The sequence below is a fragment of the Apodemus sylvaticus genome, chromosome 3, assembly GCF_947179515.1.
Source record: "Apodemus sylvaticus chromosome 3, mApoSyl1.1, whole genome shotgun sequence".
Taxonomy (NCBI): domain Eukaryota; kingdom Metazoa; phylum Chordata; class Mammalia; order Rodentia; family Muridae; genus Apodemus; species Apodemus sylvaticus.
The window spans coordinates 113,562,333-113,585,869 of record NC_067474.1 but is presented as its reverse complement, the minus strand read 5'-3'; the positions used below and the strand labels follow the sequence as shown (position 1 = coordinate 113,585,869).

At 40.9% G+C, this 23,537-nt stretch overlaps 2 protein-coding genes across 6 annotated transcripts in view; one reads left to right on the top strand and one right to left on the bottom strand.

Annotated features, from left to right (window-relative positions):
* Dock7 (dedicator of cytokinesis 7) overlaps positions 1-8,913 on the top strand; it is a 208,004-nt gene extending 199,091 nt beyond the window's left edge. For both annotated transcript variants that reach the window (XM_052176813.1, XM_052176812.1), the window contains 3 exons: positions 1,034-1,140; positions 5,123-5,290; positions 8,510-8,913. In XM_052176813.1, coding sequence (XP_052032773.1) covers positions 1,034-1,140; positions 5,123-5,290; positions 8,510-8,552 — 318 coding nt within the window. In that variant the 3' untranslated portion in view covers positions 8,553-8,913. The remainder of the gene's footprint in view (positions 1-1,033; positions 1,141-5,122; positions 5,291-8,509) is intronic.
* A 1,240-nt stretch (positions 8,914-10,153) lies between these two features.
* Positions 10,154-22,454, bottom strand: Usp1 (ubiquitin specific peptidase 1). Of its 4 annotated transcripts, none has more exons than XM_052176814.1 (9): positions 21,856-22,454; positions 19,478-19,716; positions 18,339-18,459; positions 17,751-17,855; positions 16,806-16,966; positions 14,472-15,166; positions 13,653-13,823; positions 13,040-13,241; positions 10,154-11,624 (listed from the first exon to the last, which is right to left on the bottom strand). In XM_052176814.1, exons 2-9 carry the CDS (start codon positions 19,645-19,647, stop codon positions 10,892-10,894), a joined length of 2,358 nt encoding a protein of 785 aa, XP_052032774.1. In that variant the 5' UTR covers positions 19,648-19,716; positions 21,856-22,454; the 3' UTR covers positions 10,154-10,891. The 4 variants fall into 4 exon arrangements, with proteins under 4 accessions (XP_052032774.1, XP_052032775.1, XP_052032776.1 ...); XM_052176815.1 differs by having other exon boundaries at positions 19,478-19,697; XM_052176816.1 differs by lacking the exon at positions 19,478-19,716 and having other exon boundaries at positions 21,856-22,452.
* Between the last annotated feature and the right edge of the window lie 1,083 nt (positions 22,455-23,537).

Genomic DNA, 23,537 nt, shown 5'->3' with positions numbered 1-23,537 from the left:
GCTGAGACTACATAATGAGACCCTGTTTCATAAAACAATTTTTTTTCATTAAAAAAAGTATACATGGTCGGGCGGTGGTGGCACACGCCTGTGATCCCAGCACTCTGGGAGGCAGAGGCAGGCGGATTTCTGAGTTCGAGGCCAGCCTGGTCAAGTGAGTTCCAGGACAGCCAGGGCTACACAGAGAAACCCTGTCTCGGAGGAAAAAAAAAATGTATACATGGGACTGGAGAGATGGCTCAGTGGTTAAAAGCACTGACTGCTCTTCCAGAAGTCCTGAGTACAGATGGTGGCTCACAACCATCTGTAATGGGATCCAGTGCACTCTTCTAGTGTTATCTGAAGACAGCTACAGTGTACTCGTATAAATAAAATAAATAAATCTTAAAAAAAAAGTATGCATGATTCAAAAAAGACTTGTTTCCAGAGCTGTACTTAACACAGGTGAACCTCTGCTCTCTTAGATTCTTGATGATGTTTCCTTCTCCAGAGTTTCTTCACAATGAGCTTTATGGAATAAATAATCTGGAATCATTTGGGAAATTGTAATATTTTCATATACGACAGCACTATTGGTTTTCATACATGTTAGAAGTCATCATAGTGCCGGGCGGTGGTGGTGCACGCCTTTAATCCCAGCACTTGGGAGGCAGAGGCGAATGGATTTCTGAGTTTGAGGCCAGCCTGGTCTACACAGAGTGAGTTCCAGAACAGCCAGGACTACATAGAGAAAGCCTGTCTCCAAAGACCAAAAGAAAAAAAAATCATTAAAAAAAAAAATACAAGGCAAAGTGTGTTGATGACATCAATAGTCAGTTCTCAAAGGCCTATTCATTTCTCTGGAGGATGAATCACTACAAAATGAATCTATCTGTAGAAGGCAAGAATGTAGATAAGATGTCTGGAGTATCTGGAGCAGGCTGTCTCTGAAGAGTCCTAAGAGACGTGCAGCCCTGTCAGCGCTGTAGTTCTGTGGGTAAACTCCAGGACTCTAAAGAACAAGAACACTTCATTTTGTCCTTTTATCTTTCAGGGACCTCTAGAGGTTGCCCAGGTCTTCCTGTCTGAAATACCTGGTGACCCAAAGCTCTTCAGACACCACAACAAGCTGCGCCTTTGCTTTAAGGACTTTACTAAAAGGTAATTGTGACTTCTTGCAAAATGAACTTCAAATTAAGAGTGGCTAATACCACAGTTTGAAATGAGAGCCACAAGGAATTGTTGAAAACAGAAAATAGAAATTGGTTCACCATGTGAAGCAATCTGTATGGCATTTACTGTTCTTTTTTTTTTTTTTTAAAGACTTATTTATTTTCATTTATAAGAGCACTGTAGCCGTCTTCAGACATGCCAGAAGAGTGCACCGGATCCCATTACAGGTGGTTGTGAGCCACCACAATGTTGTGCATTGAACTCAGGACCTCTGGAAGAGCAGTCAGTGCCCTTAACCGCAGAGCCATATCTCCAGCCCACATTTACTGATCTTTACTAGCATAGATCTACACCCTTCCATACTCCAAATCTTGAAAGTTGCTGTTTATGCCAAAAAATTAGTATTATTCTTCAGCATGAACCACCATTTTCCCTTAGGAAACTGAAATAGAAAACGTTGAAATCCTAACCTTATCAATGTATGTTTGTCCCTGTCCAGTCACGTAGTCTTTGTGATCTTCACAACAAATGAAAGCTAATGCAATCTCCCTCTCAGAGAGACACTTATAGACCAGTTAATACCTAGGTGTCCAGGCTCTCGGGGAATTATTAGGAAGACTCAGAGGACTCAGCTTGTGTCTGTTCTGATTCTGTGACTTGTTGCACTTGAAAAATACAAAGTGTAGTCAGCAGGGGGAGGAGCATGTGGTATAATCTCACAGGGTCTCCTGCAGTGCAGACACAGGCTGTGAATCCCTCCAGCAATAAACTGTAACAGCCATCATGGAACTCTTTGGAGAGGGCATCCGAAAACACTGGACTCACAGGAGGAAGGCAGATATCACCATAATATCTGCAACTGTGAGTCCCTTCACAAATCTGGAGGCCCAGAACCAGCATTGTAATACCCTTCTAAGGACAGCAGGCTTGGTGTTTAGGCTTAACTACCCCAGCACAAAATCAACTTAAAAAAAACTAGACTAATATTTAGCACATAATAGATAATAAATATTAGGTTTTGTAACAATAGGGAAAACCGTCTTTATCAACTCTCTAATTCCTAATTTTTATTTATTAACAGTATGATCACAAAAGAGAAGTGATTAATACAGCTTGGCAGTGTCAGGAAAGAGTCCATTCATTGTAAGTGGACCTTGAAGAGTTAATTCTAGATTTTGGACATAAAAGGGAAAAGAATGTATGGAACAGGAAAACCGTGAGGCAACTTCTGTATCTGTGCGGGGTGGTCAGTAATCCAGAGACTTTGGAACCATCAAGCCATGGGGATGAATCTGAGAACACCTGGGAAAGGAAAGAGCTATAGCTGGGGTAGAACACGTCCTCATCCCCTGCACCACCAAAGTGTTTCTGAAAGAACCAGCTAGCAGAGCCACAGAGCCAGAACCAGAGCACCCAGTCTGGCACTCCTAACACACATTATCTTTCCAATCACTTACCGAATGTACTTATTAAGATAAAAATAGCTTTATTGTACATTGATTTCTATTTTTTTTGGTTTGTTTTGTAGTTTTGCTCTTTTATTTTTTTCTGTTTGGGGGAGTTTTTTTGTTTGTTTATTTGACATAGGGTTTTTCTGTGTAGCCTTGGCTGTCCTAGAACTCACTCTGTAGACCAGGCTGGTCTTGAACTCACAGAGATCCGACTGCCTCTGCCTCCTGAGCTTGAAGGCATTCCTTACTATCACTGAGTGGCCGCTGGTTTTTATTATCAGCAAATGTGGATGGTGCTGCCTTGCTTAGGAAGCTCGGAATGATAGCTCTTACTTTTTTCTTGCATTAGTTTTACAGGGCTCTCAGTTCCTTCCACTGAACTTTACAGACATTCACATTTAGATTTAAAAAGCGTCGTCAGGATCTGGAGGACACAGCTCAGGATCAGAGTGTTTGGTGACATGCATGGAGTCCTTCTAGGTTTGATCCCTAGGACTATAAAATTGTTGCCGGGCGGTGGTGGCTCACGCCTGTAATCCCAGCACTCTGGGAGGCAGAGGCAGGCGGATCTCTGAGTTCGAGGCCAGCCTGATCTACAGAGTGAGTTCCAAGACAGCCAGGGCTACACAGAGAAACCCTGTCTCGAAAAAACTAAATCCAAAAAAAAAAAAAAAAATTGTTAGCACACACCTGGGCTCTCAACCCTTGAGAGGTACACAGGAAAATCAAGTTTGAGGCCAGAGTGGGCTGAATCAGACTGTCACAGAAACTAAACAAACATAATTCGTTATCTGAAATTTTGTGATTTTTTTTTTTTTTTTTTTTGGATTTGGTTTTTTCGAGACAGGGTTTCCCTGACTGTCCTGGAACTCACTCTGTAGACCAGGCTGGCCTCGAACTCAGAAATCTGCCTGCCTCTGCCTCCCAGAGTGCTGGGATTACAGGCGTGCGCCACCACTGCCTGGCTTAAATTTTGTGATTTTTAAATTTAAATTTTTTAACTGATACATTGATAGACTATGTGAATATACTATATAATGTTCAAATCAGGAGCAAATATATCTCCTAAGAAAGTCACCATTTTTTAATAGTAAACGTGCTCAAAATCCTTTCTTCTAACGTTTTGGGGTATACTATGTAACACTGTTGTCCGTGGCTACCCTACTCTGTAATAGCATGCCAGGTATGGTGTCTCACTCCAGGCTGAGCGCCCTTTGCCCATTGCCCCGCCCTTCTCCCTGCATCTAGGAACGACAATTCTGCTTCCAACTTCTATGAGAATCACAGTTTTAGATTACAGATGTGCAACACCTGTCTTCCTATGCTAGGCTTATTTCACTTTTACAGTGTCCAATTTTTTAACATAGTTACGGCTAAGACATATATTGTATATGCACCATATTTATATGTTTGAGTATGCATGCATAGGAAGATCAGATGTTGACATTGGGTCTCTTCCTTATGCATTTTCTTTTTCTTTCTTAAAGATCTATTTATTTATTTATTTATTTATTTATTTATTTATTTATTTATTTATGTGAGTACACTGTAGATGTTTACAGACACACCAGAAGAGGTCATCGGATCCCATTACAGATGGTTGTGAGCCACCATGCGGTTGCTGGGAATTTGAACTCTGGACCTCTGGAAAAGCAGTCAGTGCTCTTAACCACTGAGCTATCTCTCCGGCCCCCTCATTTTCTGTCTTATGTTTTGAAAGAGTCTCTCCCTATGCAAAGTTAGTGAGCCCCAGGGACCCTCCTATCTCCTGCCTCTTCTCCACCCACCCATCGACCACTGAGATTAACATGTTCATAAAATCCACCTGGCTCATTTTGTTTTGTTGTTTGTTTACATGTGTGCTGGGGGTTGGAGTTAGGTCACCAAGCACTGCCAACTAAGCCACCTTACCCCCATCCCCAAATAAACCATCTTTTCCCCCTTTATTATTAATTTTGTTCTTTAACTGTTTGATACATGTATGCAATGTCTTCAGAGTTACCTCACCCTCCGCCCTCCCTCATCTCCTGCCCACCCGTTAACCTCATTCATCTTTTGATAGTTGGCATAGGTAGTTCCCACTCTTGGCTATTGTGAATCCTGCAGAAGTGAACATGGGGGTGGAGTGTAAATGTCTCTTTGACCTAACAAACTGACTTTGTTTCCTTTGTACATATTCCTGGCTGTCCCATTTGGTAGTTCTAACTTGTTTTGTTTTTTTAAGCTTTTTTTTTTTAATGTGTATGAGTGTTTTGCCTGAGTGTGTACAAGTGTATCATATATGTCCCTGGTGCCTGCAGAGGCCAGAAAAAAAGGAGTTACAAGCACTGGAGTGATACATGGTTGTAAACCACGGCACATGAAGTCTGTGGGGACACATCACACCTAAAAAGTACCAGCACTTTAAACCTACAAAAGATAATCATTTGTCATCAAATGAATGGTGTGTGGGGGGGGTGTGTTTAGGATTACAGATTTCTAAGGGAAATGTCTAAACATGTATTTTCTTACTCCCCTAGGTGTGAGGATGCCTTAAGAAAAAATAAGAGCTTAATTGGGCCAGATCAGAAGGAGTATCAACGAGAACTGGAGAGAAATTACCATCGCCTTAAAGAGGCTCTGCAGCCACTGATAAACAGAAAAATCCCTCAGCTCTACAAGGCTGTGTTGCCTGTCACTTGCCACAGGTATGCTAAGTGCTTCCTCCACAGAGCTTTTTAGAAAAACTGCTTGATTTTAATAGTTTTACAGCTTATTATAAAATTTCAGGTTCTGCGTCCCCAGAAATCTAACAAATCCAACTAGTCTAAGCTTTGCTAAGCTTCAGGATGAAGTCAGCCTTTTCTGTGCAAGGCAGGCTCGCTGGACGCCAGTACTAAGTCTGGCTTCATAAGCCTCCTAAACTCTCCCATTCAGAGTCCTGTTCCAGCTTCTGGCACTCCCGTGAGAGAATGTACTAGAATGTTTCATAAGCAAGGCCTTCACTTACTGCCCCCCCCAACCCCTAGTCATCAGTAGTCTATGTAACCTAGAGCAGCACAGAGCAGAGCAGGCGCCCTGACTGCCCAGAAAGCTGCAGCCCTTTTCTCTCTCTGCAATGTCAGAAAGAGGTTTTCTAAGTGAATCTGAGCTCCACGTGAGCGGTGCGTGCCTCGTGTAGTACAGGTGCACCAGGAGGCTGTGAGGGCGCCACAGCAGATGTAAAGAGCCCACGGTGGCACCTGGCACCCACTCTGAAGGACCTGAGCCCTGGAAAGCTGGCTTTATCTACCTGTTGGATTATTGTGGCAGGTGTTTTATCACACTTTTCTTTGAAATGATAAACTAATAAACCAATTAAGCTGTGTAATAAATTAACATTTGAGAAGCCGTTGTTTGAAAATGAAATGAGAAGGGAAGCTATGCTGTCACAGCAGAAACTTAGCCTTTGCTTCTGAGTGGCCTAGTCATTTATACTTGTAGATGTGGGAAATAAATTCATACATTCATTCAAAAAAAAAAAAAAAAAAACCTTCAACTGTATGCCCTGTTGTCCCAGTATGAGAGGCTGAAGCAGGGTTTTGAGTTCAAGGAGAGTCCACTTAGACAACTGCCTTAAAAAAGAAGAAATGGAAGGCTCTGTGTCACAGCCTCCAGGGAGATCTGTCTCCCACAAGCTACAGGAACTGGGGAAATGCAAAGAGCATTATTCACTTGTGGTAACATATGTTGCTTCTCTTACCCCACACCTGCGGGGGGGGGGGGGGGGGGAAGGTCCTTCGAGTTCCCAGGAGGGAAGGAAGTGCTTCCCATTTTCCCTTCAGTCTTGAACTCTCTAACTACATGCACCTGGCTCCATTATCAGCCCCAGCAGGTAGAGGGGACCAAGGCGCAAGGTATCCAGTAATCATGGGCAAATTCTCCATCCACTTTCTTCTACACGCCCGCCTGTGCTAAGGCTGTTCTACCTGGAGGACACTCCTCTCCCTAGTCTAGTCCTCCAAACTTTTCTTCATATAGACATATATGTGGTTCTCTGAGGAGGTTTTGCTTTTTGTTGTTTGGTTTGGTGGTTTTGTTTAGGTGGCGGCAGTTTGGGAAGTGTTGCCACTTAGACCAGGTTGGTTGGTCATCAGCCGTTTTCCTGCACGCCTCCAGGCATACATCACTAAGCCCAGATCTAGGAAACGCTTTTCTATTGTTGAACTATTTATTTACTTATTTATGTTTTTGGCAGGGTGGGTGTCAAGACAAGGTTTCTCTGTATAACCCTGACTGTCATGGAACTTAAATCTATAGACCAGGCTGACCTCAGAGATCCCCTGCATGTAGCTCCCAAGTGCTAGGACTAAATGTGTGCCACCACTGCCCATTGTCCCTTTTCTTTGAAACAAGGTTTCCTGTAGCTCAGTCTGGCCTTGAATTTAATATTTGAAGAATGACCTAGTGTAGGGCTCATAAAAAGAGAGGTCTAGAGAATGGTATACAGCGGTGTGCGGAAGGGGGTGCCCCAGCGGCCCATGCCCAGATACCCCTTCCCCAAGGAACCAGACACTTATAGAGGGCCAGGCCAACCTGGCTGTTGCCAGGCAACTGTGGGGAGGGGCATACCTGGCCGTTGCCAGGTAATTGTAGGGTGGAGCTTAGAATCCTAACACTGAACTTCTGATCCTCCTGCTTCCTCCTCCAAAGTGCTTTCAATACAAGGATTATATATGTAGTGCTGAGAGACTAACCAGGGCTTGGTGCATGCTGGACAGGCTTGGTGCATGCTGGACAGCTGTTTAACTACACAAGTTTATATGCACCAAATGTGTATGAAGATGCCCTTGGAGACTAGAGGACATCAGATCTGGAATTGGAGTTACAGAAGGTTGTGACCCACCTGATGTGTGTTGAAAATCTAATCTGGGGTCCCTCTACAAGGGCAGTAAGCACTCTTAGCCACTAAGTCATGGCTCCCGCTTAAATATTCTTTCTCTTGATGAATAGTATCCAGTTTTCAAAACCTTCCCGTAGAACCAAAAGAGAAGTCTTTAAAATGCAAAGCTAAATGCCATCCTCCTTATGACTGCTTCTTCCTTTCCTAAACGTCCAGGCACTTACTTAACTATTAGGAAGGATGAGCAAAAGAAACCAGTTCATAAAAAAGGAAAAATCTATTAAAAAACATTTCATGAATAAAACCCTCAAGTCTCTAGAATGTGGGAGGTGAAAATTTCTTAGGATTTAGATTGTCAAAATGTGACCTGGGACCTTGGCTTTGTCCATCTTCCTCCGCTTCACATGTGTAGAATGGACTTTTCTAGAGATGGGGTGAGATGTACTTTCGTAAATGATTGGCTGTAGAAGCAGGTTGGGGAATTTAGGCCTTCTATTATTAAGCTAGACCTTAAAAATGAGTGCTACTCTTTTGAAACGTTTCTGCATTTTGTTTTGGCCCTGGCTGGCCTCAGACTCAGAGCTCTACCTCTCTCTGCCTCCGAGTGCTAAAATTAAGTGGATGAGTGACTAGTCCCAGGCCCTTGCAAGTTATTTGTAATAAAATTTAACAATTACTTTGTAAAATAACTTAAAATGTTCATTTAATTTCAAATATGGTAAATATCAATATATAATCCCAAATAAAGTATTTTGTAGTTTGAAAACCACTTGATTCCAAATTTATGATTAGAGAAATACTTGCTTCTTACCATAGTAATCTTGAATACTCCAGAAATCTCTCCCAAGGCAGTTAAAGGACAAATAATCAATAGGCCTAGTAAAGTGGCTGCTATCACATACCTCTAATCTATAGATAAATCTGAAGCCAGACTATGACAACGTATGTAAGATGGCAGGAAAAACAATCAAAACTTAAAAGATTAAAAAACAAAACAACAAAAAAAACACTGCTGTTCTTAACTATCTCCTCATCTTTCCCTCAGAGATTCCTTCAGCCGAATGAGTCTTCGAAAAATGGAACTCTAAAATACACACTTGTTCTATATTCAACATTTGGTGCGAGGCCTATTGAAAAATAGGATTTGGATGTCATTCTGGAAGTAATAGCATTGATTTACTGTCTGAAGAATGTGCTCCCAGATGCAGGCTGTTACATGTGAGGCTTCTGACTGTGGTTTCTAACCTTCTGGTAACATGCTGTCATCTTAAAAACAGAAAGTTTTAATGATTCAAAGGTACAGTACACATTTACAATTATTTATACCATAGCTAATGTTAAATTTACTTTTAAGTTCTTATTTTTTAATTTATATTACCATTTATAGATTCATTCATTTTTGAACCATTTTAAATGTAGTAATGCTTATTTTAAAGGTACTATTAAATATGTGAATGTTTACACTAATTTTATTGAGTGGGATTTTAATTTATTACAATGGGAAAAAAATGAATCGTTCAAAAACTGGTTCTAAACTGGCACCAAACTGCCCCAAATTAGGTAATAGTGGCAGATACCCCCACCCCAAACCTGTTAAGAATTGCCAAAAACAGTGTTTAATAAAACATTCATATAAATCATTATATACCAGAATCTAATACCAGTGACAGAGCATTTTGATCTTTAATGAGTCATTAGTATCATCTTCATTAATCAACAGTGTGCCTCAAACTTATCAAGTGTTTACTGACTGAACCATTAACTAGAAATCTGCTTTAAGGCTACTTTATATCACTAAGGGTAACACCGGGCTGGGGTTTCATTGATTTTAATCTACCAATTAAATGAGAAATCACATGGTTTTACAGCATAAATTAGTTATCATCAAAATAACTTCAATATAAAAAAGGTACACAGAAAAAAGCTAATGCTTTCCATTTTGGCACAATTCCCCTTGAATATCCATGGTCTCAAACTGAGGTGATACTATAGGTACCAAAACATAAACAATGACACTGACATCACCCCTGACCTCTGGAGTCACTTGAAATGGCATTCTTTTCCTCTCTGTGGTGGGTTGTGGGGTGGCAATGGAGGTAACATTGGGGAGGAAACACTAAGTGAACACCTATCATTTCTTATTTGGTTACCTGTTTGACATCTCAGTGATAGTATGAAGAACTTTTAAGAGTTAATGTAAGTATGATTTAGTTATGAAATACCGGTTACTTTTCCTCATGAGTTGCAATGGAGATTTCTTATTCCAATTTCTTATGCTTCCTGACAATTATTTCTAAAAACACAACCTTTCTTGCCTCAGGAATCTCTACAGCTCTCATGTGATTCTAAACTAAAGGGAAGGTACAAAGACACATGATCTAGTTCCCATCATACCATCTGTGAGGAAATGTTAATAAGCAATCTTACCATTGAAATGGAATGTTATTCCAATAGCATTTGTGTATTTATTCAGGTGAGTGTCCCTTGACAAGTTCTAAACAAATGACTTAAAATTAAGTAAGGATGTATTAAAGTAGTTTTGCCTCTGAAAGTTTCTCACCTCTGCTCCACTGATGATTATTAAAGGTAATTTATGCTTTATTACTCTCTTGTACATACACATTAATTTAAGAACGCCACTTTGATTAAAATATACATTTTTTAAAAAAAAATCACACATTTGTATACATGGTTGTTAAACAGTTTAAATTTTATTGACCTTCCAGTTTTTAAAAAAAGTTAAAGGTCACACCTCTAAGTTGATGTACTATGTATGTACAGATCGTGCAGAATGAGTATGAAGAGATACAAATTAGTCATGCCAAAAAGATTGACTTGAGTACAGAGTCATCTTCATAAATACATATAAAATTCTTATGAAGATAGAGGGGATTGCCAGGTTTTCTGAGACTCTTTCCAAAGTTATTGAAGGCACAAAATATACACCATTGTGATTATACATATTCTAGACTTTGTGCCTCTGATACAGCTCTAAGATTTGGCTTTATGACTATTATCAAACTAAATATACTGAATGAGATTGTTTCTTGGGTGAAAAAGCCAGACCTATAAACATCAAGTAGATAATTACTCCAAAATATGGAGAATACAAATGCAAGCACTTTATTTTAAAAAGCAAACACAAAGATCATATAAATCCAAAAGTGTTAACTGTTTCCAGCTTCCATTTTGGATCATTTAGAATCTACAAAGTTTGTTCCCAGCTTATCCATCACTAGTCTCTAAGGAAAATGATTCTAAAAATTAACATGGTTTTCAGTATTTAAAATCTCACTATTTATATAAAAGCCTAGAGAGACTAATAATATCCAATAGCTTCAAAAGATAAACTAAAGACTCTTAGATGTAATCTACTTTGCCAATGTCTGTCCAGGTCTGTTTAATATTTACAAGGAAAAAATACTCACTATAATTTTTTATAAAATAGCAAGTAGGGAGTAGATGTAGGAGATGTAGAAGGGGAAAGAGAATTCAGGAAGTCCTTCTCTTCTGTAACTTTTACTTCAGAATCATCAAAAAGCAGCCACTTCCCCTCGTACTCCTTTAAGCTTTGCACTACATAGGAAATTTTGTTCTCAAGTCCATTCATGTTAATGCCTGTTTGGTCACTGGATTCCTTGTTCCTGTCAGATTCGTGGGTCCCATTAGTATCATTAGTTTCAGAATTCCTATTGTCAGTGAATGGTGTCCCGGCCACCTTATCAGGATTAGATGCTTTGTTGTACAGCTCATAATCGGCTTTGCTCTTTTGTCCTCCAAGAAGTCCAATACCTTCTACATTTTTTTTGTTCAAAACTTTACTTGGCTGGGCATTTCCACCAACTCTAGTTGACACTTCATCGTCATAATTTTCAGCTGTCCCCCTTGCTTCCTCTTCATTCAATGGCTCTGGCTTACCGATTTCACACAGCTGGTCAACCACAAAGTTCCCCTTGTCAAGGTCGAGACTGTTAAGGTCAGTGACTTTAACAGATGCAGTGTAGTGCCCACTACTAATAGTGATACCGCTGTGCATCACAACAGCAAACAGTCCGTAGCTGTCAGTAGTCGGCCTGGTGCTCCACTCTCCTAGTGACAGTTTAAGAGGGGTCAGTAACGGAGTGTTGATCTTGGAAAGTCCACCACCATAACAATCAAACCTTTGGAAGAAAAAAGAGGTCCCCTATAATTCTATTTTACACACAATGTGAAGCCAAGTAATAAGTCCTTAATGTTTAGTTATAAGCAAAAACAAAACAAAAAACGCAGAATAAGACTTCAATTTTGAGAAAAATGCATACACAAAAATATCAATATAGAACCTAGGTATAACGGTGCACACATTTAGACTTGACACTTGAGAGGCAGAGGTAGGTGGATCGAGTTCAAGGCCAACCTGGTCTACATAGCAACTTCCAGGCCATTCAGTAAGGCACTCTTTAAAAAAAAAACCAAAACTGATGTTTCTGTGGAAAGTATATTTTCTTCATTCTTTTATGAGATTTGTATACTAGGAAATTAGCTTTTTTAAAAGACCAAACATTTGAAGCCAAAATCCTCTATACATTACTTTATTTTTGGCCTAAAAATATATATATTAAAATGACCAAAGAAAAGACCATACATCACTTTGATGAGCACATGGGAACTACAAGGCTCTCTCCTGGTAATTTCAAACAAGTCAATAAATGTACAAACCATGAACTATACAACAGCATATCTGAAAAGACAGATCATTCAAAACAGCCATTTTATATCTATTTTTAAAAGCTTTTGGACAAATTCTCAACTATAAAATTTCCCAAAGTTTTCAAGAGATGAGTTGGATTTCCTAACTTTCATTAAAATTGAAATTTTTGCTTTCTCCCCAACCCCCCAATGTCAGGAATGGTGGCTCACACCTGACTCCTAGCTTGAGTCTGAGAAAGGAGGCCAGCTATGTCTATAACAGTGAAACCCTATCTATCTCAGAGAAGGAAGCAGGGAGGGGATAAATTATACATATCTCAGCTGGGCATGATAGCACACGCCTCTAATCCCAGCACTTAGGAAGCAGAGGCAAGCAAATCTTTGAGTTCAACACCAGCCTGGCCTACACAGAGAAACTCTGCCTTGGAAATTTTAAATAGATAGATAGATAAATAGATAGATAGATAGATAGATAGATAGATAAAATTACTCAGCCAGGCCTACACAGAGAAACTCTGCCTTGGAAATTTTAAATAATAAATAAATAAATAGATAAATAAATAAATAAATAAATAAATAAATAAATAAATAAAATTATTCCATTTGAGTCCGTTCCACTGAAGCAGACTTCTACTAGTACCTAGAGAATGAGTATGAGAAGACATCTGAGAACTGTGCTGAGTTTTTGGTGCTGGAGTTCACACCCAGAACCGTATCTTTGCTAGACAAGCACACTGAGCTGTATCACCAGCTCCAAAAGAGCATATTATGTATTTATGCCCAAAGAATCTGCTTAAAGCATAGCGTTGGCTCTCACAAATAACTTCACTTGGCACAGCACTGTAGACAAAGCCACAGTCTCCCTCGGCTCATTCACAATACTCACTCCAAGCCACTAGCAGCAAAGCACTTCAGATGAATAGTGATAACTTCAGGCATTTTATCAAACAAGAGACTTCGCTCTGCTTCCGTATAATGATGGCAATTTTCACAGAAATATTTATCCTCTCCTACAATTCTCTCCACTGAAGCAAACTGTGAAATTGCCCATCTTAAGGTCTTCATTTCTGTTTTTGGCTCTGGAGAAACTGTAAAACAGAATTGTTCACTCATAAATGTCCTTCAGAAATTGAAAACTTAAACCAAGTTTCATGTGTGATATCATTCAGTTTCAAATAACTGATCCCCAACATCTAAATACTTAGTATTAGCAGAAGTAAATACAAACAGAGGAGACAGAGACACACACCAAAGCCAGATAAGCCCAATCTCAAGATAGCTCAGGACATTTCCATACTTTTTATGATTTACATTGAATATAACAGTAGCTCAAGTAGTAATTTAAAATGACCTCAGTTAATAAAATATTAAATAAGGTCTCAGATGTTAAAGTATTTCATTTTTCCATTACAATTTCATAAGTAGAATTAACAAGTGGTGCTGAGACCAGGAAGACGTTCTAACTCTCCCAGTCCACACAGGCTCCCCCATCTGCTTACTTTCAGAGCTCTCCTCAACTTTGGAAAGCTCATCTTCTTGTACTGGAACACTAATATCCTGAAAATCTTCTCTTCTTTCTGTTAAGCTTTCACATTCCAAACAACGAGTCCTTAATACTAGCTGACCTTGAAACAATTTCTCTACTAGCTCAAAACCAATCTGCTCGGCACCTAAAATGAAAATGGGAAAACGTTTATACAGATTTGCTTTTCAGTATTTGCCCAATTCATCAATTCCTCAATGAAAGTATATCACGAACACAAAACCTGTTTTCATATCTTATTAAGCAGTTCTTTATTCATGAAATGTAAAGTTCCTACCAAAATTTTTTTTCAATGTGAATTACTATCTTTAGAACAAAATCAGCTCTGTCTTTAACTTGCTTCTTAAAGACATGTCCTTATAAAATGGCCCCAGAGAAGAACAATTTTTGGAGTAACATTAACTACAGATTTTCCCTAAGATGAATGAACACATGTGTAAACAAAACCAAGCAAAGCAGTTATATCTCAGGTCTCAGATTCACTGAACTCAGTTTCCCTTGAGTTCGTGCCATACTACATAGATAAAAGGTGGGAAAAAAAACACAGCTTTCCCATTAAAAATTTCTTGAACTTCCCAAGTTCAGAAACCATCAAGCAAAATTACCCTAATAACAACACCAGTACATAATACATGTTCACAAACTCAAGTATACAATGCTGGAAACACTATAATGACATCCAGTGGTAAATTAACTTCTCAAAACAAAACCTTAAATCCTGTCTATTTCTTTAACTACTGATGCCCTCACTAGTCAACCTAGTAACTGCACTGACCTTTGTTTAGGGACTTAGCTTCACTACTGTCCACAGGTGTGACGCTACTTCCTGAAGATTCAGGTCCACCATTAACTGTGTTGTCGCTTCTGTACTTCTCCAAGTCCTCTTCAAGATCACCCTCGCTTTCTTTAGGTTTTCCTTTGGAGCGCTGGTTGGTTGTTATTTTCCCAAGACTACAGAACTTGGAAAGAATGCTGGGTTGCTTACTCGATGGCTTTAACCAATTTATTTTAACTTTTGATTTCTTCTGTGAGGGCTTTGCACTCTCACTTTCAGAAACACACTTGGGGATGATTTTAGGAGCCAGCTCTAGTGTGTCTCCAGTAGCTTTTCTTTTTGATCTGGTTTGTCTCTGGTTTTCTTCCAATGGCTGAGGTTCCCTGGACAATTTAACCTTTTTCTTCATGCTACCCAATTCACTGTCACTCTTTCTTTTCCAGTTTCCTTTCGGGAGTTGTTCTTTAAAGTCCTCTAGATTCCTCACACTGTCAGTCTCTGTGCTGTTAGTTCCACATGCTTCCTCTTTCTGAAGAGATTTTTCTTCAACCTTGCTGGATGTGGATAATTCAGCCAAGTTTTTTATTTCTTCTTTTTTTAGGAATTGGCATGTCTCTTGAATGTTTCCCAGAATACACTGTAACACTTCCTGTGCATCATGCTGTAGAAAGCCTTCATACATAGGGTTGAGTTCCCTATGAATAAAAAGGCTCATTTTAGCTAGTTCTAGTTTTGTTTAGTAACATCAGAGAAATTTTTTCTATTAACTATTTTAAATATCCAAAAGCATTCTACTAATTTGAAACTTCTTACCTAAATTTACAGTTGAAAGTAAAAACAAATTTGACTATTATTTACAGTATTATCATATAATACCATCACCCTCTTCTACATATTGTAACTAATGCTGACATTGTTTTACCATATTCCAGGTTTTATTAAAAATGATGTGTTCCTCTCTATAACAGTTATAACCAGTAACTACTGACAGATGCCACATGGTTAAATAACTTGCTAACGGGGTCATAAAGCTAGTTAAGGTGCAAATGAGGGTCCAAGTCAGCTCTTGGCCACTTTTTTATAATGTCTCTTAATAAAGGTAAATAAATGTCCTGTGCCTACATCTATTCAAACACTGAATTAAAAGAAGTGTTTGAATAGATGGCTTAGAGGACTTCAGGAAAATTTTTTTTGTTTTTGCTTTTTCAAGACAGGGTTTCTCTGTGTAGCCCTGGCTGTCCTAAAACTCACTCTGTAGACCAGGTTGGCCTCGAACTCAAAAATCCACCTGCCTCTGCCTCCCAAGTATTAGGATTAAAGGCATGCGCCACCACTGCCTGGCTTCACGAAAGTTTGTAAAATTATAGTTTTGTATGTGTGTGCTCGTGCATTCGCAAGTGTTCCCATGTGTGTACATGTTTATTTTTAAGCACATGCGCACATACAAAACCTACAGTTTTTATGCATGATACAAAAGCTGTAATCTGAAATCGGTTAGGACCACGTGTTTAGGAATTCTTAGTCTATGAGACATTGAAGTGGTAACTGTCCCCAAGATCACAGTCATTTCCTTTAGGTTGTTCTTTGGAGTACTGGTTGTTATTTTTCCCAGCCTATAGAACTTGAAAAAGAATGCTTAGTGGCCAGCTTTAACCAATTTATTTTTTATTTATTTATTTTTTAAGGAAAATTCCTTTTTTTTTTCTTTTCTTTTTTTTTTTTTTTGTTTTTTTCGAGACAGGGTTTCTCTGTGTAGCCCTGGCTGTCCTGGAACTCACTCTGTAGACCAGGCTGGCCTCGAACTCAGAAATCCGCCTGCCTCTGCCTCCCAGAGTGCTGGGATTACAGGTGTGCGCCACCACCGCCCGGCTCATATTTAACTTTTTATTTCTTTTGTGTCTTATACTCATTTTCAGAATCACACTTGGAGCCCTAGCATGTACAAGTCTGGGGATTCCATCCTTGGCATCATAAAAATGCGTAAATATGTTAATATTTGGGCTTTCCCACCAGAGACTGATTTGGTGTGAAGCCCATATACCTGTATTTTTTTTTTAAAGACTTCAGTATGGCACGTAAATAAAAGTATGAATCATCTATCTACACAAATAATCAGACATGAGTCTTTTGACAGAAAATGTATTTTCACATCAGCAAGATTATTAGTAAAGAATATAAATAGGCTAATAATCAGTTTTGAAAGCCTCTGGGTATAAAAGTCTGTGAGCTGGAGCTTCAGTTGTCCTGCCATTTACTCCTATTTGTTCATATATCACCTCTTCTGAAGACAGAAACAAATAGATAAAGAATGTAAACTTGTGTTAGAGCCTATACCTGAGTGTGTTAAGCAGTCGCCTTGGCTGTGTAGCAAGTTCATCTGTATATTTCTCTGGGTTTAAGAGAAAACTAGCCTGAAGCTGTTCAACTGAAATTATTAAGGACTGTAAACTGCATATAAGCTCATAACTTGCCAAAGGATCTTCTTTGCAGCTTCCCTATCAAGAAAACAAAACAAAACATAATTTAATTTATAAACATTAAGTGCCTCTTTCCTTCCTGGTCTCACTCAACAATATAGCTTTTCTAAATTTAATTTCAGTACAGCAAAAATTCTATTAGTCATACAAGTCAAATTTTTTCCTTCAATTTTTTTAGTTGCTTTCTATATGGACAATGACTTTCTAATCATAATGATTAATAATAATTAATCATTTCTTTTAACTTACTTATTTGCAATTGAGGCTAGTGGTATGGCTCAGTGGTAGAGTTTCACTTGTATATGTAAGACCATAAATCCAGTCTCCAAAAACCATTAATGTCAATTACCATAGAGTGGATAATAACCTGGTACTCTAGTGAGACACTGGTAATTTTGAGGGACAAGTGACAAGTTTAGTTAACAGTGCATAAAACACTATATACAAGGCGATAGATGAATAATCCGGATAATATACAGTTGTAGAAAACTGCTCAGTTCTGGAAAACTTAACAGAAATAATCTATCACCATTGTCCTGAACTTTCCTAAGAATGTATTACCTTTTTATTTAACAAATAAATGGAATTCCTTCCATCAGTTTCTTGTTGCATGTGTGTTAGGGAGGTGGGGGTGGTTGAGACAGGGTTTCAATGTATAGATAGCCCTATCTAGCCAAGAAACCACTATGGAGACAAACCAAGCTTAGCTGCCTCCCGAGTGCTGGGATTAAATGTGTATCACCATGCATGGCCTTCTCTCTAGCTTATTTTGCTTTTTAAATTCTTTTCTTCATCTTTTTACCTTATCCTTCTGATTAGAGTCATCCTTCAGAGCTTCTTTCTTCCTTGAAATAATATTAAATAAGTGCTTTACTCCAGTCTTAAAGCCAGGACAAAAGTATAACACCTACAAAAAGGACAAAAGCAACAGACCTAAAATTACTAATGTCTTCTGTAGGGCTCGTTTAATGTATACTACCTAAAACTGATGCTAAGACCCTCATCAGACAAGTTCCCTACCCCACCAGTAGTAACTCACTGATCCCTCAGAACCACTTAGCTCTGGACTAGGCAGTATTAGTAAGATGAAGATTACCAGGACAAAAACCAACAAAATTTTAATAGCACACAAAATAATAATAAAAGTTTTTAAGTGGACATAGTACCATAAATCAAGCAGTAAAAAGAATAGATTGCTATCTTCTCCTCAACCAATCTACCCAATTTCAGTATCTTACCTTTATTTTTTTCTTACCCAAAGGAAGTAATGTGCAGTTTTGATGTTATCCTGCAGTCTATTTTGGTTTATTTACAATTTATGAACAATGTATAGACAAAGCCATTCAATAATGTATAGTTTTCAGAAACATTAAACATTACATCACATTACCTGAAGAATACTGTTCAGATAACAAGTATTGCCGAGGTTATTCAGTCCCACAAATGGTAACAAGTTTTCTCTCTTCTCACAGCTTATCGGTGAGGACTGTACAGCAGGAACAACTTGATCACTGTTAATATAGAGGGAAGAGAAGTATAAAGATGTGGCATACTACCTCCCTAACTTAGTATTTTACAATAGGGATATCATCACTGAGCTCTATACCCAGCCCTCAACAATATTAGTGAAACACATATAAGATCCACTTTACCCAATAGACTGCCCATTTGTTGAACAAAGAGCTACCATAGACTCCAGCTAGAGCAATATGGAATATTCACGTTTATTCTCTATTTTTTTTAATGTTAAAATCGCTTTGTTGTAATGAATTCACAAGTAAAAACATCATGCAGCTAGATTAAAACAGCCACTCAAATAAACCCTTGTCCGGTCCAATAGGACAGTCACTCTGCAGCCTGGAGTTCCATTCAGAGCTTTATGCATCTACTCCCAATTACATTCTTGTGCACTTATCTACCATCAAGGCGGGGTGAGTTTACACTAGAACCAATCGGCTCACTCTGTGTCCTCTCCTGTGGCAGGGCACACTTGTACTCCACATGCATTCCTTCCCTCTCTTCTCAGTGACTAAAGAACTTACATGCATTAAAAAACATTCATCTTCAGAATCTAGTTTCAAAGTAAATTGCAACTGTCCTACCTTTAGCAGATATAAGTAGTTCTGGAGATTTAAAAAAAAAAAAAAAAACTGTTTTTACACACACTACACTGCAAAAATATCAAGCAGTGTTTACCCTGTTCCTACTACACACTTTTTTTGGTTTTTTTTGTTTTGTTTTGGTCTTTTTTTCCAAGACATGGAAGGTTTCTCTAAGTAGCTCTGGCTGTCTTTGAACTCAGAGATGTACCTGCCTATGTCTCCCAAGTGCTGGGATTAAAGGGGGGCACCACCACCGCCTACCTCCTACTAGACACTTTAATTCTTATCTCACTAAGTGCAAATCCATGTGTACTTTCTTTTAACCTGTGTCAACTGTCAGGAGAATACAGCTCTATCAACCCAAGTTCAATGCTCTTTCACTGATTCAGAATAAAGTACAGAAATACATTTAAAGTAAAATACATACATCTCAGATCCTCTATATTCAGAAGTTTTTTCTTCATTTTCTTGAGAATCAGTAAAGTCTAAGGCTCTTTTAGTTTCCTTTTTCTGAAAAAACTTCAAAGACAGTCTGTTTTTCTTGGATGGACTGCCTCTTGAAAGCCCATTACTTTCACTAGGTATGACGCCAGGCATTTTCTTTCAAAATTGCAAGGAGTTGACGAGAATTAACTTATTGAAGGAAGCTGTAATCACCAATTAAATCTATTAATCACATACAAAAAGATTTCATTAGTCCTCAGCTATCAGATGACAAGTCAGGACATCTTATTTCAAAACCTAATGCCTGATAGTAGACACTTAGGATTTATTGCTTAGATTAATGGCTTTCAACCTTCCTAATGCTGTGACCGTTCAATACAGCTCATGTTGTGGTGACCCCCAACCATAAAAGTATTATTGCTACTCCACAACTGTAATTTTGCTACTGTTATGAATTGTAATGTAAAATATCTGATATGCCAGATATGAAACACCCCACCCCCACCCCCGTGAAAGAGTTGTTTGACACACTACTAGAGGTCTTGACCCACAGGTTGAGAATTACTGTCTTAAATGCCAATGATATATATGCACACACACGCACACACACACTTTCTTTAAAATTGCTACTAAATTCTTATTACCATAGTGTGTGTAATATGCATATATATGGGTGTGTGCATTAAGGGCTGTATCACAAAAATACCCATTTACTAAAATCATTCATACAATAAAATCATAAGCAAAAACTCTGGGCTAGTGAGATGGCCCAGTGGGTAAAGGCACTTGCTGCTAAACCTACAACTTGAGCTTCATCCTAGGAACTCACCTTCTCAAGCGTGCCTCTGAACTTCCTGTGCACACCCATAAACAAGGTTTTAAAACAATAGGCTTAAGCAAGGTTCATTTTTTTATACAAAAACGGTACGTGAACAATGGTAAAAACCAGGAATGAGAAAGCAAAGTAGTGGAGACTAGAGTCCTCCCAAGGCCACTTGTAGTCAGTGTGGGCACACTACATATACAAAGGAAGAACAGAGGTCAGAAAAACTTGCTCGGTCTCAAGTGTGCTAAAAATGGCTATACACTCTAGTTTTCCAATAATGTTTTGTTTTGAGACCGGGTCTCCATGTATAGCCCTGGCTAGCCTGGAACTCAAAGATCTACCTGCCAGGCTCTTCTCCCCAGTGCTAGTAAAGAACGATCCAGAGGTCCACCACACCCAGCTCCAATCGTTTCTAAGCTATGTGACTATAAGCTGTTGAAAAATTTCTACCTATTTCAAGGCAAAACTTTGAATGGGAGGGAGGAAAAGGAGAGATACGGCAGTATCTGTGATACTTTATAGAAATCTATTTTTTATTTGGGGCATTTAGAAGAAAAATAATCCTTCTATCCCATATTCCAAAACTATGAATGAGTTTCAAACGTAGGTATCCGAGTAAATTGAGGTGTACACAAATTCGTTCAAATTCTACCCCCTAACCATTTCACCCCAGAAGCTCATTGTACACTGCAGGGAAACCATTTTTGGGAACCAACTCAGGAAAAACTGGACAACTGACAAATTATCCCATCTTGTCTGCAACTTAAATTTTGTCTCCTGGTCCCTTAATATTCTTGATGAGATGTCCTGTTAGAATGATAAACCAGCCTTCGCAAAACTGTCAGCCTTCCCCAAACATTAAGACTCCGGAAAGGTGTCTCCTGGGAGCCAATGAGAGAAAAAAGTCCTCAGCCAGCTGAAATGGCAGGCCGTCATCTCAGCCAGCCATCCCTCTGCGTCCCTCCAAACAGCCAGTCAGCACTGGTGGTCACCAAGAGCGCGACTTTCCTAGGTGCCCAACCTTATGCTCTCCACGTCCCTTCTAAGAGCTTTCAGTCAAAAAAGCCTCTCCAGAACTATAAACCAGGCTTCGCACAATGAACTTAACCGTAGTCTTCTTGACCAAATGACACCCTGAATCCCCAGTCACATTACTTTTCAAATCTGGGTACAATGATATGATTAAACTATTTTCAAGAAAAACGTGAAACAATAAAAACAAGCTCTTGGGCGCAGAGTTAAGACACGTGGCGCCGTACACACTTCTGGAGAAACTCTAAGTCAAGAAAATGCGCGGTAAAATTTCGCAAGCCCCGACCCAGGCAAGACACTGCGATCACAAACATCTCTTCCCCGGCCAGCCTCTCCCATTACGAAAGGCGCGGGCAGAGGGGCACTTGGGTCCCGGGTGAGCCACCCCGGGGGTCGCTGCGCCTGCCGTCAGTCCCCCGCAGCGCAGCCGGAGCCTAAGGGGCCCTCCCCACCGTCAGCACCTGCCCTGCAGCCGCCGGCCCTGAACCCCGGGCGCTCCTTACCCGGTCATGGCCCTGAGCGAGTCCGCGGCGCCGCCGCCGGGGAGACCAGCCGGGCAGAGTGCGGGCGCGACAGGTGAGCCCCGCCGCCGTCCCGGGAGAGCGATCGCTGATGGGCGCCTCCCGCGGGGGAGTGACCATTCGTCCGCGGAGCGGGAGCCGGGCCGCCGCTCGGTCCTGCCCGCCGCGGCCCCACTACATCCCCGGCGCAGCCCGGCCAGGAAGGCTACGGGCGCACAGCGGTGGCGGCGGTCCGGAGCCGCAGGGTCCCCGCTTGGCCGCCGAGGGGAACTTGGCGCGTTTTCCTCAGTCTCAGGACCCCCGCGAGTGAACCCCCGCCCGCGCCAGCGTCGCGGCTGGAGGTGGCGTCCACGGAAAGTGCCGGTTCTCCTCTCCACGTTGCAGAGGCGCGAAAGGCACGAGCCACCGCGCGACCGACCCTCGCCCCCGGCACGCTCGGGTCTGGAACCAGCTGGAACGGTAGTTCCTCCCGGGGCCTAACGGGTTCTGCAGTTTAAACAGCACAGGCAGCGGCACGGGCAGCTCGCGCGGGTCCTCGCAGAGGCGCGCGCTGCGCAGGAGGCCGGGCTGGCGCGCAGGAGGCTCGCTCACGCCCTCGCTCTCTCTCTCTCTCTCTCTCTCTCTCTCTCTCTCTCTCTCTTTTTTTTTTTTTTTTTTTTAATTCTTTTTAAACATTAGTACTCGCGAGTTGAAGGGGAGGGAGCTTACGGGTCGGGAGATGGGACAGGGAGTGACTGGGACAGGCCCCTTCCTCAGGTGCTCAAATGCGCCAATCCAGGAGGAACGATTTCCAAAACCTCATTCCTCCGCCCCACCAGGAAGAACCAATCAAAAAGTATCTATACAAAAAACCAATTAGCGGGCAGAGAAGACAGTCTAACCAATAAAAAAAGTACAAGGAGCGAGGCCCAGCCAATCTTGGGACGAGCATGCGGCGTCCTGGAGCGGCTCTTTCCAAGCTCATTGGCGCTCCAGTGCGCGCTTTCTCTGCCGGCGGTTAGAGTTCCGCGTTACGTTTTGTTAGCATTGGGAGGTGGCGGCCCCGGAGGGTGTGGCTTCTGGACCGAGGCCCCGGTGCAAGCCCGCCTCTCTCTCTCACTCTCTCCTTTTCCCGCCCCCCTGGCGTGCGCTCTCCGGAAGAGTTACCAAAGACGCTCGGAAAATGGCTGACGAGCTTGCTAGCTGCTCGGCGCCTGCTGGGCGTCCAGTTTGCCAATGCAGCCGCAGTCCATCCAATCCCAAGCTATCCGATAAGAATAAGCACTGCCTTAGCTAGACAGTGCACAGCCGAACGCCTCGGAGCCTCGGGCCCTTCTACCCTCTCCCGCAGGCTGCGCAAAGGTTTTAGTTCTCAGGCTGGTCTCGCGGCTGGAGCTTCAACGGGTTCTTGCGCGAGCCGGTATCGAATGACCCACAGGCAGCCGCACGGCCTCACCTCGTTTGGGGGTTTGGTTCTGTATGCTATATCTTTTGTGAGATCTCAACAGTGCGGTGCTGCAGTTGATGAGAACTCAGCACAAGTCCGTTCAAGTGGGGGTTTTTTGTTTTATAAATGTCCACCGTGTGCGTTGCCCTGTCTAGTGCCCAACCTGTGCGCAACCCTGTTTAGTGCCCTGTGCTCTATTTTCAGCATGGTAGGGATAAGAAGTGAAGGAAATAGACTC

Excerpts from the sequence above, each read along its gene's own strand:
- Usp1 (XM_052176814.1), bottom strand. The coding sequence starts at position 19,647 with ATGCCTGGCGTCATACCTAGTGAAAGTAATGGGCTTTCAAGAGGCAGT. Across the intron at positions 16,967-17,750 it reads ACTCTAATCAGAAGGATAAG|GGAAGCTGCAAAGAAGATCC; the intron begins GTAAAAAGATGA and ends TTTTCTTGATAG. Across the intron at positions 11,625-13,039 it reads TTTGCTGCTAGTGGCTTGGA|GTTTGATTGTTATGGTGGTG; the intron begins GTGAGTATTGTG and ends TTTCTTCCAAAG.